This window comes from Talpa europaea (genome assembly GCF_964194135.1).
Source record: "Talpa europaea genome assembly, chromosome: 3".
In the NCBI taxonomy this organism is placed as follows: domain Eukaryota; kingdom Metazoa; phylum Chordata; class Mammalia; order Eulipotyphla; family Talpidae; genus Talpa; species Talpa europaea.
In genome coordinates this window covers 132,432,188-132,451,101 of record NC_140069.1, presented here as the reverse complement: position 1 = coordinate 132,451,101, position 18,914 = coordinate 132,432,188, and the positions used below count along the sequence as shown (strand labels likewise).

The 18,914-nt window shown below is 37.1% G+C and overlaps 1 protein-coding gene across 3 annotated transcripts in view; it reads left to right on the top strand.

Moving 5' to 3' along the window:
* GRM8 (glutamate metabotropic receptor 8) overlaps nucleotides 1–18,914 on the top strand; it is a gene marked incomplete at both ends in the record, with an annotated part of 709,974 nt that overhangs the window by 301,279 nt on the left and 389,781 nt on the right. For all 3 annotated transcript variants that reach the window (XM_084229777.1, XM_084229778.1, XM_084229776.1), the window contains 3 exons: nucleotides 15,737–15,872; nucleotides 16,318–16,472; nucleotides 17,518–17,655. In XM_084229777.1, the coding sequence (XP_084085903.1) occupies nucleotides 15,737–15,872; nucleotides 16,318–16,472; nucleotides 17,518–17,655 (429 nt within the window). The remainder of the gene's footprint in view (nucleotides 1–15,736; nucleotides 15,873–16,317; nucleotides 16,473–17,517; nucleotides 17,656–18,914) is intronic.

The window sequence follows — 18,914 nt, the reverse complement described above, 5'->3', positions numbered from 1 at the left end:
TATATTGCTGGTAACAGTATAAGTTGATATAAATCTTTTGAAAAACAATTTGATAGTATGTGCCAAAAGGTATAAAGCATAGATAAATATGTTCATGTTGCCATGAAGTTACAGCAAAGATATTCTTCAAAACAGAAAAGTGCTGTATTAAAGAATTATGTATTGCAGTGGTATTTAGACCTGTGAAATATTGGTCATGACCTAAATGTCCAAGAACAAGAAGAGTAAGTAAAATTGGCTATATAAATTCCATGAAAGATTGGATAGCGAAGAAAATGATGTTTATAAGGACTAGACAAGGAATAAAAGTGCACCAAAACTTAAATAACATCATCTTGCTCAAAACCTGGTGTTCTTTCTGCTGCTTTTCTCTAAGTAATACAGAAGAATGCTAGCAATGCAATGATCAGTGGAAAAGCAAACACAAAAATTCACATTAATAAAAACTGATAATTATGGGCTTATGTGGATAAAGGCCAAAATAAATCATACAATTTTTTTAATACTAAGATGGTAAGATTATGGGCAATATTCTTTTCCATTTTTTTGTTTAGATGTTATCTTTTATATTTTTATGCTGTGAGGCCACAGTGATATTTTAACAATTAGAAAAGTAAAAAATAACCAGCTTTATTTTGGTTTAGAATTGTATTGTTTAGGTCTTCAGCTTCTCTACAAGATCGTTTATTATTATCCTTCCCAATTTAGAAGAGTTAGATACTTAATAATAGAACACATGTGCAGCAATTCTAGTACTGTGTTCTGCTTTCTAAAAATTCATTCAGCACAAATTTCACAGAAGCCCACCTACACTTCTTGAGCTATTTAATTTTTCACAGCTTTATGCCCATGTTGTGCTATAGCACCCGGGCAAAAATAAATTGGATGCAAACTATTCTGCAGAAAGATAGAAATGTATGCTATGAGCTCTAAAAATGACAAACCAAGTGTTATTTTGGCTATTTTTTTTTTTTGTGCTTAATAATATGCCTGGATAAGTGGAAACAGGATAACAAGTTCCTGCTCTTGAGGTCTTGTTCTTTGTCTCCTACCACCCAAAGTTACTAAGAACCTTCTCCTTTTCATCCAGATGCCACAGCTGCTTTCCTTTCCTTCTTTCTCTACTCTTTGTCCACTTCTCTCCTTCTCACACATAAAATTATGGTCCTGTCTGCCCGGGGTCCTATGAACATTTGCTGCAGACATATTCTGGAGTCCTGTGAAGTAACATTTGGTTATGGATTTGGTCCTTGTAAAAAGCATTGAATTCTTCCTCTCTCCTTTCCTCGTTAAACTTCTCACATAAATTGCAAGCTTGGAGAGGCTCCCATATCCATCAATTTCCCTTTGCACGGGACCAAGCCAATGAGAGCCTGATGAGAACCTGGTCCTTTTTGACACCATCGATGTTTAAGATGATTACTGAAATTTTTTTCTAAAAAAGGAAGATAAATCACACAGATGCCATTTTAATGGGGCAAAAAACAAAAAGGGGAAATGGCAATATCATCCTTGTGAAGACTGTGGATATGCATTGGTGGAGGTGAGAAAAACCTATTGGTAGAAGACAATGTAGTAACCTGATTTCCCATAAATCACTATCTGGGACACCCCTGAGACCCAGAGGGATTCTACAGTATAATCTCTGTTGTACGGTGACATAATGCAGGAAAAGACCTTAACATTTTTTGAGTTACAATTTTGAGTTGCATGATGGCTCCCAATTTTATGCCTAAATAGTGTTACAAACTCCATGAATTTATTTATTTTCAGTTATTATTATTATTATTATTTTTTATGGAGGAATGTCGGCTTACATTGTTGTTTGTATTTGGGAAGTATAGGATCCCCCTTTGGGTGATGTTACCATAGTGTTCTCACCACCAGAGCACCCCTACTCCACCGCCATAATCCATTGTGCTTCATCCCCACCTTTTTCTCCTTCCCCTCTGAATGTCTTAGTTTTATTTATTTTTATTTTTTTAAAAGATTTATTTATTTATGCATATAAGAACTGGGGTACAAGCTAGAGTTGTGGGGGGTTTCTGAGGATTCACCAGAGACAGAGTGGGGAACAGAACAGGCAGACTGACTGAAATACACTGCTGAGGGGAGCAGCAGGTGAGCCAGGAGAGGTCTGCTGAGTAATGTGGGTAGCTTCCTGGCTGGGGATCAAATTCGTGCTGCAGTGGCTGCTGATAGCTACATAGGTTGTGTCTTAACCCTTTCTGCCACCAGGAAGGCCCTGAATGTCTTAGTTTTATAGTCAGCTTTTAAGGGCTAGTTTTTGAGTTTAGCTTCCTTAAAAACAGTGCTTGTATGGTAAATAGTTTTTCTTGAGATTTCTCTAAAAAAATAAAGTTTATTCCATAATGAACTTTATTCTGCCCACACACTTGATTTACAGTTTGACTTGCTTCATGTTTGTCCAGAATATAACTCATCTTCCCTCATCATTTTGAAGGTATTACTTCATTTTCTTTTGACAAACAGTATTTTTATGGGAACTCCTGAAGAATTTTGATCCTGATTTCTTTTTCTATTTCTCTCTTTCTTTTTTAAATTGAGGTTCTATTGGTTTACAACCATGTACATACCTAACACCTTTTCTGTCATGTGTTTCACTCTCAAGTCTTTTATAGTTTTGTGCTGATTATCTTTCATTGTGGGTCTTTCCCTCCTCTGATGTCTTTTTCCTTTTTTAGTCAGCATTTGCTAGGTGTTTTCAACTAAAAATCTTGCATTCTTGATTTTTTGAAAATATTCTTTTATTTCTTTGGTAATGGACTCCCTTTATTTACTTTTTAAGACTTCAAAATTGGAATGTGGAGCCTCCTCAGTGACTACTCTCATTCATGATCATTTTTCATTTGTTTTACTTTCTGAAATATTCCCTCAATTTCCTTTCACATCTTATCTATCAAGATATATCTCACTAATGTCTCCTTTTTAATTTCCAGGAGTTCTTTCTTGTTCTCTGAATGTTCTTTTTTTTTTTTTTTTATAAGATTTTATTTTATTTATCCAAGAACCAGGGTACAGGCCAGATGCACTGGAGGGTGAGAAGATTCACCCAAGACAGAGCCTGTGGGAACAGAAGAGAACAGGCAGACTGACAAAATACACTGCTGAGGGGAGCAGTGGGTGAGATAGGAGAGGTCTGCTTGCCATGTGGGTTGCTCCGAGGCCTGTAGGGATTGAACCGGCACTGCAGAGGCTGCAAACAGCTTCATAGCACTACTCTCAACCACTTGCACCACCAGGGAGGCCCCTGAATGTTTTTGTTTTTATAGTCTCTTGTTCTTGTTACATGAACATAACACCTCCTTTCTGAGAATATTAATATTCTTAAAGTCACCTTTTCTCAGGTCTTTTTTCTGTGTACTCTGAGTTCATGTCTTGAGTTTTGCGGCAGTATTCAAATATTCACTGCACAATATGGTGCAGTTTGGAACCTCAGGATGTGTGGCCAAGGGTCATTGACTACCTCTTTGCAGCTACTAGGTAGACTTGGCTACTCCATTGGGAGACATCTATATATAAGCATATGATTACCACTATGTTGTTATCCTCTGAGTAGTATCTTCACAGAAAACGTTTCCAATGTCCTACCTGGTGAGCTAAAGTTAGGATGTTGAAGTCTGTGTGTTAAGCATGGAAAGGAGACCACTGGCTCTCCATTCAGCATGCAGACTTGCTAGAAAATCAGTCCTCAAATGTATCTGGTGTCGTTGAGTTTTGCCTCTGCAGAAGGTGACCATGCAATCTTCTGTGCAGAGAACTGGAATTAGAGGGAGGGACTTACAATTTTTTTTTGCCCAATTCTGTTTTGAACTCCACCTGTGGAATCTCTGGCATCTCTACTTTAGGCCCTTCTGTTGTTGGGGCAGTGCCTGCTTTGTTTCTGGGGGTGTTAACCCCATCCCCATGCCTTGTGGGCTTTTGTTTCAGTTTTTCCTCCTCCTGTTGTCAATTACTACTGGGTAATCCTTTGTATCTCAACTCACAAAACGTTGATGGCATGTCCTTCCTATTCCCACTTTATACTCGGCAATTCAGTTGCCTACTCATAGGAAATGGAAATAAGCAAATGTGGTCTGTTTTCTGTACTTGGCCAGACTTCAGGCCACACCAGATGTTTCTGCCTGTCCCTGTGCTGTTAGTGACTCTTAGGGCACAGGACAGAAGGAATGGTTGCTGGAGCAGGTGGCCTGTCAACTGTTTTCTGGTTTTAAAGGGGAAGGGTAAAATAAGTAAAGAGAAAAGGAAGAGAAGGGAAGTAAAATAGGATAAAGAAATATGAGAGGGAAATTAATAATTGGGAGGAGAGGAGAGTTTATTTCCAAAACGTGGAAAGGAAGCATTGAATGGACAGATCAGTATGTCCATGTCTCCATCTTTGCATGGCCACATTTCCCGGTGTCATTTCACTCTAATTGAACTAATAAGGAATCATAGTGATTCGAAGAACTGGTCTCCAGACCTCCAGCACCTAAGACTCAAATACTATTGTAAAAATTAGCTTTTAAGTTAGCCAGCTCTGCTATCACTCAGGAAGCCAGATCTCGTCATTTGGAATTGAACACGTTTTTCTATATATCTGCTAGTTCTTCTCTTGTAGGATTTAGAAAAGATTTATTATACTTTACATGGTGTTCTAGTCCCATATTAGAACTTACATAATTCACAGTACTCATGGGAAGCAATGTAATATGGCGTATTCATAGAGACACACAATGTTGAAATTCAAGGGGATCTTGAGAGGATCCTGTCAAGCACCCTTCTTTTTACAAAGGAAAAGGCTGACAGGCAGAAAGGTTATGTGTCTGCTCACGGTCATACAGGGGGAACGGGGGCAAGTCTAAGGTGGGTATGAGAAAATTATAGCTGGTCACGAGTGAACCTCTTATAATGATGGAACTATTTCTTCAGTGATAATATTTATATTTTAGGATTTTTTTTTCACAAGCCAAACTGCTTTGCATTTTATAGATGTTCACATGCTATGCAAGTTAAGATATAATGCATTTGTAAAGAGAATGAATTTTTATCTGGGAGTTACTGCATGAACAGAAATTGGAGAAATTATATAAAAAATTTATGAGATAACAAATTGTTATCCTTTTGTCATTTGCAGTTCTGATCGTTTTTCATTTCTGTGCTTGGGGTTATTGAAAGCTTAATGTTCTTTCCTTAGAACCCCCTTAGATAAATGATATAATTCATTGCAAAATATAACACACCTGCTGTACTTCCTATAACACTGGGTATGAAGAAGTTTCTTGGTTTCAAAGAGAGTGTTTGGATAAAGTATCTTTAAATGATGCAATTTTGCCCTGGTTTGAACATTTACAGAGTTTCCAGTAATAGGAATGCAATTAAAAAATTATTATTACAAGTTCTGACATGATTTAACATTGGAATACAGACATATATATAGCTATTTGATTGTTATTATTAAACTTTATTTTTAGAATTGATGTAATTTTCCCTCCCAGAGGTCATTTCAGTGGTTATTTTAATTTGCTTCCCCATGTTGCTGCCATCCCAAGGTTTCTTACTGTGTTTCCTATTGTGGAAAAGTGAAATTAAATTAATTTTTGTATGTAATGCAGGGTGTTTATTGAATATTTAAGTTATTGATGATAATCAGATTTTCACTAGAAATACTGTACATGCCTACTCACTGGTAATATCCATTAGAAATTGAATTTCCTTATTTCTACATCAAACATAAGCTCACTCCTGAAATGTTTTCTGACTTGTTGATCCTTCTGTGTTCCAGTGTGCCATTACGTATTAACTTCTCTGATCACGTAAACCTATGTTTGCTAGCAACAGCTGTGAATCTCAGTCACACTTAGATTCCATTCTCTTGATCACCCATGTCCCTAGGCCAGTCTGGATTATAGCATTTCTCACATGAAATCATAATATAATATTTGTTTACATATGGTGTTATATACTGTGCCTCAAGACCAGGGGCCTTGTCTTCTGGTTCATTTCCATAACTTCAATTTCTAGCAGCACTCAGCCTATAGTGAGAACTCACTTAATGCTCTGTGGGTGATTGCAGGCTTGCAATTTTCTAAATATAGAAGTATCATTCAATTGATTAAAAAAATTTAAAAGCAAGACTGCCATCTGATTCAGCATACCTCTATGGGGATTTATCTTTTTTGCTCATGCAGGATCTGGATGAGAGGCCTGCATTCCATGTTCATTGCAGCATTATTTACAACAGCCAAGATAGAGAAACCCTAATGTCCATTGAGAGATGAATGGATGAGAAAGAAATGGCCTGTGCTTACAATGGAAAATTATTCAGCCTTAAAAAAGGAAGGAAATCATGTTATTTGTGAAAACATGGCTGAACCTGGAGGTTCATATATATGCATATGTCCAGACTTATCAACCGCATATTTTGAATATGTGTAGATTTTTTGAACTGCAGTTTTACTTAACTAAGGCTGTTATTTTTTTTTTAAAGAGTCCTGGAGGGATTAAAAGGTAAGATGTCTTGACATCAAAAAAATGCCAATTCACTCTCTCTTTTTAGTGCTATGTTAATCCAAGAAGTGAAATATTTAACTAGATTTAAACTTTGCATACCTCAAACCTATAGATGAAATTCTGTTATGGAAAAATGATCTTGCATTATTTAGAAAGACAGGGTAAATATTTGCATTTCCTTGAAATTCTATTTTTTTTAATGCTTTGGCCCTTATTTTTGCTCTCTGAAGTTTGTTTTCTAATTTATCTTCTACTGTACATTGGTTATAGTAAAACCACTGGCTGAAAGACTCTAAAATCATAATAATCTCTCAGCTCAATTCATTCTTACTCATATCAAGAATGTGAGTTCCTTTTAAGCAACTGCTGAAAATGCTGAGTTGAGGAAAGGCCAATGAATGAAAGTCTACGTAGTAGAATTCAGGAAATGCTAATAAGTTGACTAAGATACTGCTTGGATGCTGGATAAAAGTATCCAGTGATTTGCAAGCTCTGATAGCTGCTGTTGAGATCCTGTTGAAAGTGTCCTGTTTGCAGAAGGCAAATAGGCAATGACCTTCTATTCTATAAATGTAGAGATGAAGAAATGCTTTGCCTTTTTCTCAGTGATGGTGAGTTTAAGACCTGGATATTCTTAGTATTTCTTTGAGGTCATTCTACTGTATTATGAAAAAGGAGCTTTTTGCTCATTCACTTATTCCTCACCCATCCAATGAATATCCACAGGTGCCAGATTTCACTGTTCCCCTGGGGTTGAGCGCTAAGAAATCAAGGGCTGTCTTACATTGTTCACAGCTGTAGCTCCTGTGTCTATAAAAAACAGCTGACATATAGTGTATACTCAATAACTATATTTGTTGAATGATCGAAGACTGGATGCCACAATTATCCTCTGGCCCCCTCCCTAACTTAGCTGGGTGTAATTCTGAAATGAATTCCAAATCTGGAGCTAAATTACTGATTCTGTAATGGGCCTGATTCAAAGTCTAATGCTTTTTTGGGGGGTTGAGAATGGATAGGAAATTTAAGCAGTTCTCACTTGGATTCCAATAGTCTTTGGCATAATGGTTTTTCCAGGCAATGGACTGGAAAATATGAAATTTCCCTTCTCTCAGTGAGTCTGTTCATATTGGGTATTTGAGCATTTACGGGGAGTTAGTTTTATCTTTTGAAACCTTGCTGTCATATTGTTGGCCCCAGTATCAGGGAACCTACTTTGAAATGGCAAAAAGAAACAGACAACACAAAATAAAACCCCCCCAGGTCCTGCAAAATTATCCACATAAATATAAATGCACATACCCTTTTGTAAAACTTATTTAAAGCCTTGGGATGTGCCCCTTCTCCAACTGTGCCTGACCCCATCTTGCTGTTTTGTCCCTGCAGAGAATCCATCTTTTTTTTCTAACTCCAAGGGCACTCTGGTGTGGCTGGTCTGCTTGCTGTCTCTACTTCCTATTCAGTTCTCTTTCCTCTTCTCTGTCTTCCTGCACATCATTTCTCTTCTCACTCTCCTTCCTGGTTTCCTTCTCACCTGCTCTTCCTGCCCCCTGCTCTCTTTCCCTAGGTCTTTCTTCTCCAGTGTACCTACCTCCTTAGATATTTCCAGCTTCCAGGAGTGGGACGAGGCAAGATATCAGATGTTTGGCTCTAGTCTGTGCTGGAATGTGTAACTCCCTTCTGCAGTTGACATTCCCATTGACTGGCCTTGCTAGTAAGAACTATTAGTCTGTGTATATTTGGGGAATAAAATTTGTGCTGTTTACAAATAAAATTATGGGTAAATACGGGTTAGTGTAATGGACTTGCCATTTCTGTTTGGGGTTTGTTATTTTTGATTTTAAACAATTTCTTTACAACAACTAATGTTTTCTGAGGGGATAAAGGAGTCTGTTGAGTGCTTTTTTTTAAAAAAAGATTTATTTATTTATGCAGACAAGTGATGGGGTATAGGCCAGATGTAGGAGTGAGAGGAGACAGAGTGGGGAGCAGAACAGGCAGATTTACTGAAATACACTGATGAGGGGAGAAACAGGCAAGACAGGAGAGGTCTGCTGCGCCATGTGGGTCAGCTCCCTGGCAGGGGCATTGAACTCGTGCTGTAGTGGCTGCCCATAGCTTCATAGTGCTGAGATTTAAGCTCTATGGCACCAGGGAGCTCCCTGTTGAGTGCTTTTTTTAATCCCTTCACAATGAGTCAGCTGGTATTTGGAAGATACCAGCATCCCCTCAAGATGAAGGAAAGAGGCACAGAGAAGTCAAGTACCTTATCTGCCCTTACATAGCTCGTGAAAAGCCATCAATTGGAGCTGGAAATCTAGTCTCCGAGATGGCATTTGTAGTCACCATTCTGTTCCTCTGAGAAGTCACTTGGGCTAACTTAGAGAACCTGGAGGGACTTGGGCTGGGGATCCTCTCCCAGACCAACATGCGCCTGAGCAAGAGTGTGGTGGTGACAGGCAGGGGAGCGGTGCTCAGCCTTTTTCAGAGTAGGTTGTCCCTATTGCCACTCCTTAGGGAACGAGGAGGGGAGGGAGTGGCATTTGTCTTAGGCTTCTTTGTGGCAGGAGCTTCATTCTCTCACTTCACTGATTTTCAGAATTCCTGTAAGAGTCCCCATGGTGTTTGATAGAGGACAAGACAGAAAATGAGATGGGGTGGGGGATGGGGTGGGAGAGAGAGGGGCAGGGGTGAGGGAAAATATGAGCACAGATTGAAGTGCAGTTTTGCTCTTTTAATCCTTGTTGTTAAAGTTAACACTTTTCTTTACAGCAATGTGAGAGATAAATCTTCTCTTTTACCAAGTGCGCGTTCAGCTGACAAACTCACACACTTCCCTCATGTTGTGCGCTTCCTGCTAAGTCCCCGTGGTACAGCACGTAAGCAGGTGAAAATACTGTTGTAAGAGGTGCAATTACACTTATTTGAACCTTAGAACACATTTTATTCAACTATCAGTAAAGAACCAATTACATTAAACCAAATCGTTATTTTCCAATGTCTCCAGAAAGACAGAAATGCCCAGGGTAGTTAGGGTGGAGACTTCATGTGTTTCTTTTGTCTCTATGGAAAAAACAAACAAACAAACAAACAAACAAACAAAAAACAGAAAGTGGTTATTTGGTTTTGCTCATTGTTATTATCTGAAGGAATACTCAGGGATAATTAAATAAAGGGTGGCTGACTATATCACACTTTTTTAGGTCAATGATAGGCAATTTCTCATGGTTGATCTAAAATTTTGACCATTGTTTACCAGTTGTCTACTCATTCTCTTTAACAATACATAAATTTGTAATTTTGTTGATCTGTCTATGCACCTAAACCAAAATCTGTCTTGAAGATCTAGCAAGTTATACAGCTAGAGACTTTATCTGATTTGCTTGGAACTTTTAACTTGAGACAAATTGTGAATCAACTTGAGACACTGGTAATAATCATGTTGTTTTTAAAAAATCACATTTAATATTCTATACACAGCTTTGTAAGTTATTTCATTCCTAATAAGTTAATCTTCCTTGATTTCCTGCACAGTTGGATCTTGATGCTGTTGCATTGTTTTGTTTTGTTTTATTCTTCTCCTTCTGCATTATTAATAGAGATTTTGTTCTTAACAATCAGCAACAACTAAAAACAATTCTTCATCCTTTTACAATGCTTTAAAAAACTTCCCTATTGAAGTACCAGGTTTTATGGTCTCAGTTCTCCTATCCAAGCTGGCTGCAATTCTGGGTTTGTTCTGTTTATATAGATTGCCTTTCTTTGTGCAATAAGGTCTCTTTGAAAAGGACTTGAAATTAAACAATAAAATTTTATTAATTATTTGACTTATACTATCATTTCAGAGAGAAATATTTTTGGCTCTCTAGAAATTTCATATAAATGAGTCCCTCATATAAATGAGTCCATCCCAATTCAGTGAGTGACCAAGAGCTCTTGCTGCTGGCACCACCCTACTTGAAGAATTTCTGGGATGTAGAGCTGCCTCACCATAGGTACCTGCACATTTCGCAGGATGGTCCATGTCCAGTGAGAAATTGACATGCAGATATCAAAGCCTGGTCTCATGACTTCGTTTGGAACAACTCTGGAAGCCATTCTAACCTCTGGGTCCCTGTGGATTTGGGGCATAGTCAGCTAGATTTTTCCTCTGCCCACTTCTGCTTCCTTCCTGTGCCTTCCACACGGTGAAGGCCAAGGACAAATATCAAACTCTTTCAAATTCTTCCTAAGTGCCTGCTGCATGGGGAGTCTGACCTATAACAGTATTGTCCCTTTATATTCCAGCACCTTCAATTCTTAATAATCCATAGGCAAATTTTTAAATGAAGTAGAACTTGTGGTTTTATCCACCATATTTGCTCCTCAAAATTTGTTCTTCAATATTTGTTAATCATTTTCAGTCATTAACAGTTTTTACTATTCTGTTTTTACTTGAAGACTTAAATTCTAATTTCAACTCAGATCTTTGAAATCTTTATGAAGAGACCTGAATTTGGAGGGTAGGAATTTGGGAGTCAGATTGGAGTGTAGAAGTAACTTTTGTCATTCTCACAGTGGAATTGCCCCATTCCATTGTGATAATAATAGGTGAAAAGTGAGAAGTGGTCATCTTGCTTATGGGCATGGATAAGGAGGCAAGTATCACTTCTCAGAATTTAGGATATTGGATAACATTATACAAAGAATGGTGTGTTGAATGGTATGAGCTATGGAAAATTCCATGTTTTTAGGTTTGAATATCAACTATTCCCTTTCTCACTTTTGGTAATGTTCATCTGATTGTGAATTACTAGAGCTGCTACTGCTACTCACTATGACTCCTTAACACTATTACTACTAATGTGACATGTTTGCATAGAACTTGATCATTTTACCCTTTTTAGTTTGAATCTGTCAACATCTCCAGGAGATAGTTATTATGAACCATGCAGAGATGAGAAGAGAGAGAGATGAGAGACTTGTTTGAGGTCACAAAGCACCACATCCTCAGGTCTTTGGATGCCAAGTCCATTTTCCTTCTTATTCCAATATTTCTCTGCACTGGCAAACTACCACATAAGGACTATCCCTTCATCCCTTCAATGTAAGACATTGGGCCACTCATACATGCATCTCAACTTTCTAAAGATTGAAAATTATGAAATGGAATTTACCAATTATGAACAAACTATAGGGGATATTCCAGTTCATGGCATGCTGATAAAAACTATTTTGGTAGCTAGAGTCCCAGGAGCAACTTCCTCTGAATTATCATATTCCATATATATTTTCACTTCCTTTAAGCCACTTATTTTTAACCATATATCTACATGCATCCTTTTGTTTCTCCAGTTGACTGAGAGGTGTTTGGTGGCAGGCTTACTCGTCTCTTTTTCTCTATCCAGGTACATGTTACAAGTCTTGTATTTATCAATATTTATTCAACAAGTATTTGTTGAAGTCTCTGTGTGTCATGCACAGTGATGGATGTTGGGGGCATGATGGTAAAAATAAATGACAAGATTAGTAGTCATGGAGCTTATGATGAGGAAAGAAAAGGAAACAAAAATTATAAAATATAGTGATTGCTCTTGCAATACAAAGATGAAGTAGAAGATGGAACTTCAGGAAAGTCTTCCTGAGATATGCATGTATAAGGGAAACTGCAAAGTTTTGAAAGTGAACTGGTTATATACCAGAGATGGTTAAGTCATTTATTTAAGTCATGAATTCTAAGTATCCTTTTAAAAGTCTATTAATTAAGTTCTTAATACTTAATACAGTACTTCTTAATATTTTATAGAAGTACTGTACTTATATAGCTGTCAATTGGGGTTATAAGGGATAACCTGCTGTGTTTTTTTAAATGAGTCTTTAAATTTGCTTTATCTTATAAAGCAATCTTTGTCATCAATCATTTATATTCAATAAACTAGTAAGAAGTATGGTCCATATGGATGGGCAAGATGAAGGAAAAAGTGTAGGCTTGAGTGGGATGAATCTGGGTTCTAGCCAGATCTGGGACATCTGGGTTGTATTACTATTTCTCAGTTTCCTCATCAGAAATCTGATGGTATTCCTAGCCTTAGAGTTCTGTCCTTAGGACTAGTAGCCACAGGTGATTGGGAAGGAGTGGTCACAAGTGTGGTAGCGTGCCTGGGAAGTATTCAGCTCAGCAAATGATCTTTTAATTATCATTAAGTAATCAAAAGGAGAAAGTTGACACAGACAAGGAAATCAAGCATGAAATTCTAGAAAACAACCAATTATAAATTCTTCCACTTAGCATTTTTCCCTAAGCTTTTAAAATAAGTTCACTTCTTATAAGACTGGGTATACCTACAGAATAGAGAAGGTGTGTTTTGAATTGGACACAATCAGTGTTCTTTCAGGTGAGATATGAAACACCAGATGCAGTGTATACACTATGTGATAGAGGGCAACTCTTCTCAACCTTGCCTAACCATCTTAACTCAGAGAGTCTCTTCAACACTGAAACTAAGATAATGAGTATTGTGGAAAAACATACCTTTGATTAAGTCTGAACTTTTTTAAGTCTAAATTTCACTGGACTTTAAACTCTTAACACTATGTAATGACCCATTCTTAAATCACAGGACTCTTTTGGACATGACGCCATTTGTTACTGCATTTTGATATGTCATCTGCCTTACCTTTCATTGTGAGATAATTTTACAATTTTATCTAATCTATTTTGTATGTGCCTTTTGTCATTCAGTTATATTATCACTGCTGAGGACAGGCAACATTTGATTGTCCATAGCTCCTTAAATATAGTAGGCCTTGAGTACTTGTGAATGGATTTACTGTCTGAACTTCTTGACTGATGTGAGGCTAGAAAGTGTGAATGAGTTTCAGGGATAAGAAAAGAATCCTAATCTTCTAACTCCAATGACTTGAGAAGTAATACAGTCCATGATTTAATAAAATATTCATAAGGCACCAAACAGTAAAATGCCATGTAGAGTAGGTTCTCCATAAGCATTTGTTCAGCTGAAATAAAATAATTGCATAGTCTCTCTCTCCAGGAAAATACAAATTGTCAAGGCAGACAAATACAAGGTGAGGTAAAGGAATACAAAATATGAGATAGATTTAGATTATATAAAAATTAAACCTAACTAACTCAGCTTGTCACAAACAAAAATGTTCGATCAATTCTGAGAGAATGAATTAATCAATGAATTCGGACTGACCCATTTGTCTGCTTTGCCTGTTTGTCTTATCTGAAATAGTCATAGTAAAAATTTCCCAACCTTCATTTCTGCTGGCTATGGAATCGGTAGTAATCTCAGAATGATAACTAGGATATGGCATGTCAGCAGTGGGATGTTTAAGTAATCAGAGCAATTTAATTAAAATCAAAAGCACCATCATATTTGCAAGCAATTATTGTCCCCTAGAGAGTGTCACAGTTTTGTCCTTTTATTCCTATAGTTACCTGATGCTTCCACTCACTGCAGATTTTTGTGCATTTGTCTTATTTTTAAAGAAATTATGCACAGTCTTTTATTGACCACTAGATATTGTTCCAAGAGTTTTCTCCTTAGAATAACGGATTACTCCTTTCTAGCCCCTTTTACTAACTCTCTCCATCTTCAAAGCCGGTGGTTTTCAGAGCACCATCATTACCCTTTTTTCTATTGTTGATATAAATATTCTGTCACAATGATCACTTCGCTTCCAACACTTTAACTACCAGTCCAATCGGTACTCGACAAAATCGTAATTACATTTCCCTTCTCTCTTCTTGGCTCCAGATCCACTCTTTTAGTTTGATGTCCTGTGGGTGCTCCAAAAACAACTTGTCCTTAATCAAAGTCATTCTTTTCTCCTTTATGTGCTTCTTTCTGGATTTCCTGCTTGTTTAATTGTAGTATCACATAACCCGAGGCCAGAACCCGGCAGTCATGCTTAGTGGTTTCCCACAACCTCCTTACTCAGACCACGTCAGTACAACCTAAATACATACAATTTTTCTTTATTAATCATACCTCAATACAATTGAAGGAAAACTGGACAAAGTTCCACTGATTCTTATTCGGAAATGTTAACAGCCTCATGTGTTCCTCCTCAGTCCTGGTAGCTTTGACTTAGTCACCAGATCCTATTTGTTCCAGTAACTTCTAACTGGGCTCATGGTTTCCTGTTCTTTTGGCTCCATGCTGCCCTCTACATTAGCAATCATCCAGTTTTATTCCATGAAATGTAATGTTCACAGACTGAATCTATCTTTTCTCTTTGGTCTGTCATTGCCTAAAGGAGAATTCTTTAGTTACGGTTTTTATTTTTTTTTTGCTGTGATAGTGACATGGGATTTCTGCCATTTTGATTTTTGTGGTGGAGACACATGTCAACTGAGGGCTCACATCTGGGATTTTCATTTCTTTTTTTTTTTTAAGATTGATTTATTTATGCATACAAGAACTGGGGGACAGGCCAGAGGTGTAAGAGGTGAGAGGATTCACCAGAGACAGAGTGGGGAGCAGAACAAGCAGACTGACTGAAATACACTGCTGAGGAGAGGTCTGCTGTGCCATGTGGGTTGCTCCCTGGCCGGCCAGGGATCAAACTCATGCTGCAGAGGCTGTGGATTTTTTCATAGTGCGGTGCTTAACCCCTTGCACCAGCAGGGAGGCCCTCTTAGGGATTTTCTTGATGAAAACTCTTTTTACAATACAGCATTATGCAGATGTGTAAGAATAATACTGCAGTACTATGAGCTTTAAAATGAAATCAAGTTTAAAGGAGATCAACTCATAAATAAAAGCAGCAAAAGCTTCCTCCTATGTAATAAGTGGGCGTAAGCGTATAAGGTGGGGATATGTGTATAAGATGCATGCATATGTTTTTTAATCCAGGCATTTTTCCTTTGGCTGTTGTTAAATTAGTTGAAATAACCCTCCTTTTACTCTTGATGCTCATCACGAATTTTATACACTTTATTTTTCTTATAGACATCCACAAAAGTAATGTTTTAGTTTAGAAAAAAAACCAATGTATGAGTAAGAAATTGATGCAATTTATTTGATACATATATTATAACACAAATAAACATGATTTCTTTAAATAGGTGAGAATGACAGATGTTTTGAGAAGCAATATCCTACAGTAAATCATGTGTTTTTATAGATTAGTAACCTTACTAGGTTTCTTAATTAAATAAATGCCCTTTCTGAATGACTTTCACATTCTTCTTCTTTTTTTTTTTTTTAAATAGGTGGTGTTTGCATTGCTCAATCACAAAAAATACCACGTGAACCAAGACCTGGAGAATTCGAAAAAATTATCAAACGCCTGCTGGAGACACCTAATGCTAGGGCGGTGATTATGTTTGCCAATGAAGATGACATCAGGTGCTGATTACTTTTTTTCCTTATGTGGAATAAGACTTATGACCCACATCCTGTTTTAAACATAGTTCACGTTCAATGTAAAATCTACAATTTCACAGGAATTGCAACATTCTCATGCAATTACAGACTTCCTTCTTCTATTCAAAGACATACCAGCCGTCTAGTTTCTAAGTCTGAAATGCCTATAAAGTGAAAACTGGAAGCTGAGAGAAATAAGATAAATAAGGATGATAGACAAAATGATGCGAATGAAGTTAAGGATAAGAGTAATTAACAGGTGCTGGAATCAACATCTCCAATATATTTCTTTTAGGAGATGATAATATTCAAGCAGTTAGAATGATTGACTAATTGCTCAACAGTGACCTAGCTGGTCTTATAACATTCATAAGCACAGAATTTCTTAAAAAAAATTGGTGTGCTTTCTTTCTTTTTACTCCAATAGGAGGATATTGGAAGCAGCAAAAAAATTAAACCAAAGTGGTCATTTTCTCTGGATCGGCTCAGATAGTTGGGGATCCAAAATAGCACCCGTTTATCAACAGGAAGAGATTGCAGAAGGCGCTGTGACAATTTTGCCCAAAAGAGCATCAATTGATGGTAAGGACTCATCATAGAGGATTTGTTTCATTCCAACAGAATCAAAACTCAAAGGCAAAAGCAGAGTATCAGTCTATGGTGAAATGCATCCATTATTGATGACTGTGGATAGAAATTTTTAGCTCTGATGGAAGAATTGCTAAGGCAGTAACTGTTTAACTCAGCATATTATAGCTTTTATTGGAAAAGAGTATTTTGATTTTTGTTAACAATGAGAACTAGATCTGGCTTTTAGATATTTCCACAATGTTAGCAATTACCCTCTGTGTTTGTATATTTCTATGGGTTTATAAGAGTAGCATTGTAGGAGAGAGAGTGCTTGCTTTTTAGAAAATGACATATGATGCTGGGGTGACCAGATGGATAAATAAACTCAACAGTAAACATACGGAGCATCCTGAGAAGCAGTTTGTCTCTCAAATATCTTTTCCAATGGTCTTGACAATGACTGAAATTCCTGCTTTTACTGTAACCCTTTGCAATAATGCATGATCTCCAGGCGATCTCTCTTCAATGAGGTGGTTCCCTGAGTAGGATGACACTTTAGCCCATCACCCATGACTCCACAAGATTACATATAACACAGATCAGTTTACTGAATTAGCTGAAAATGGAACATTTTAGGACAGATAAATTTTGAGACAGGTAGAAGAAGCTTGGCACATTGACCCCTGTTGAGAGAGAGAAGAATAAGAAAATTGAGCTGGTTTTAAATATTCAGCATGAGGTCACTAGTCACTGTCACTGGGAAACCCAGAGGATGACACCAGCTACAGATGTGTCTGTTATGCTCATCCCTGAAGCAGATGCCTGAACAGTGAGTAGTAGAAGTAGAGGCATTGTCCATTGATTCTTTTCAGCTTTTGCCATAAGGGAAGTCTTATTTCTGGCCCATTTCTCCCCTCATTTGTTATATGTTTTTGAGGTTTTTTTTTTTCCCCATGCAATGATCACAGCCTAACATGAAATCCATTCAGAATATCTGATAGTATTTGGTTTCCATTTTAAACAAATATTAACATCAGACCTTTCTCCTCTAAAATAGGGTTTGATCGATACTTCAGGAGCCGAACTCTTGCCAACAATCGAAGAAATGTGTGGTTTGCGGAATTTTGGGAGGAGAATTTTGGATGCAAGTTAGGATCACATGGAAAAAGGAACAGTCATATAAAGAAGTGCACAGGTAAATGTTTTGTTTTATCATTATCTGAGAAACGAAGTTTTTCTGTATGACTAAAAATTCTATTGTTTGTGTATTTCCTATGTGGGTTCTTTATTTCATGTGTGAGTAATGATAAGGGAATCTTCTGCTTCCCACATGGACAATGATGAGGGACCCTTCTACTGTCCATGTGAATAACAATGTGTCTTCTCTTTCCTTGTGTCTCTGAATATTGTTTCTCACACAGCTGAGCAGACACTGGTCATTCAACCAATTTAATGTTGTTCGTTGGGTCTCACAGTCAACCAACAAGTATTTATTGAACAGGTGCCAAGTGTCCAACACAGGAGTATTTAAATTCTATTTCAGAAACATTTATGGAGTGTCTATTCTTGGCAAAGCACTTTATTGTGTTTGGTGGTATATAGACAAATAAACAAGACACAATATTGCTTTTCAAGGACTCAAATGTAATGAGGATGATGGATCATGATAAATTGCTGTAAGATAGTGTTTTTCAACTATTTCAATCCCTGCCTAGTACACTATTTTTATTCCTCTGTATCCAGCATTGCTTAGCTGATATGTTTGTTTGATGTTTTACTTTATACATTGCAATTAAAAATAGTAATGATATTGGAAGTGCATTTTAAAATGTAAGGAAGAAACTTTCATTTGAAAATAACATAATTGTGTGCATATAAACACTGGAATTTTAAAAATTTGTTAGAACTAAGTAGTAAATTTAGCAAAAGTCACAGCTAGAAGGTCAATATAAATATCAACTTTTTAATTATTGTACATATTTTAATATATGTACTTGGTGATATATATATATATATATGAGATACAATCACATGGAAAATGAAATTTAAAGAATACATTTTATAGCATAATAAAAAATCCATAAAATATCAGGGATAATTCTAACAAAGATGCATAAATCTACAGTGAAACTATAAAACTTGAATGAGCATTTTATAACCACACACTCCTGCCTTCCTCCCTCCCGCCCCCATATTCTGATATGTCTTCCTTTCCCTCTCCTCTCTTCCTTTGCAAATAGTTGTTCAAATAAGAGATGCCAGGCAATAAGTGCTAGAGAAGACATGTAAGCAGAGTGAGGATGGGTATGTGAGATTTGGCGCCGCCCTGTGGCGGGATCTGCCTTAGGCTTTCCCATGTGCTGGGCACTGTCCCAGGAGCTGGAATGAATGAATGCAGACAAGGTGCATGGTCAGGGAACTTACATCCTAGTGTGAGAAGAGCAGCACAAAATA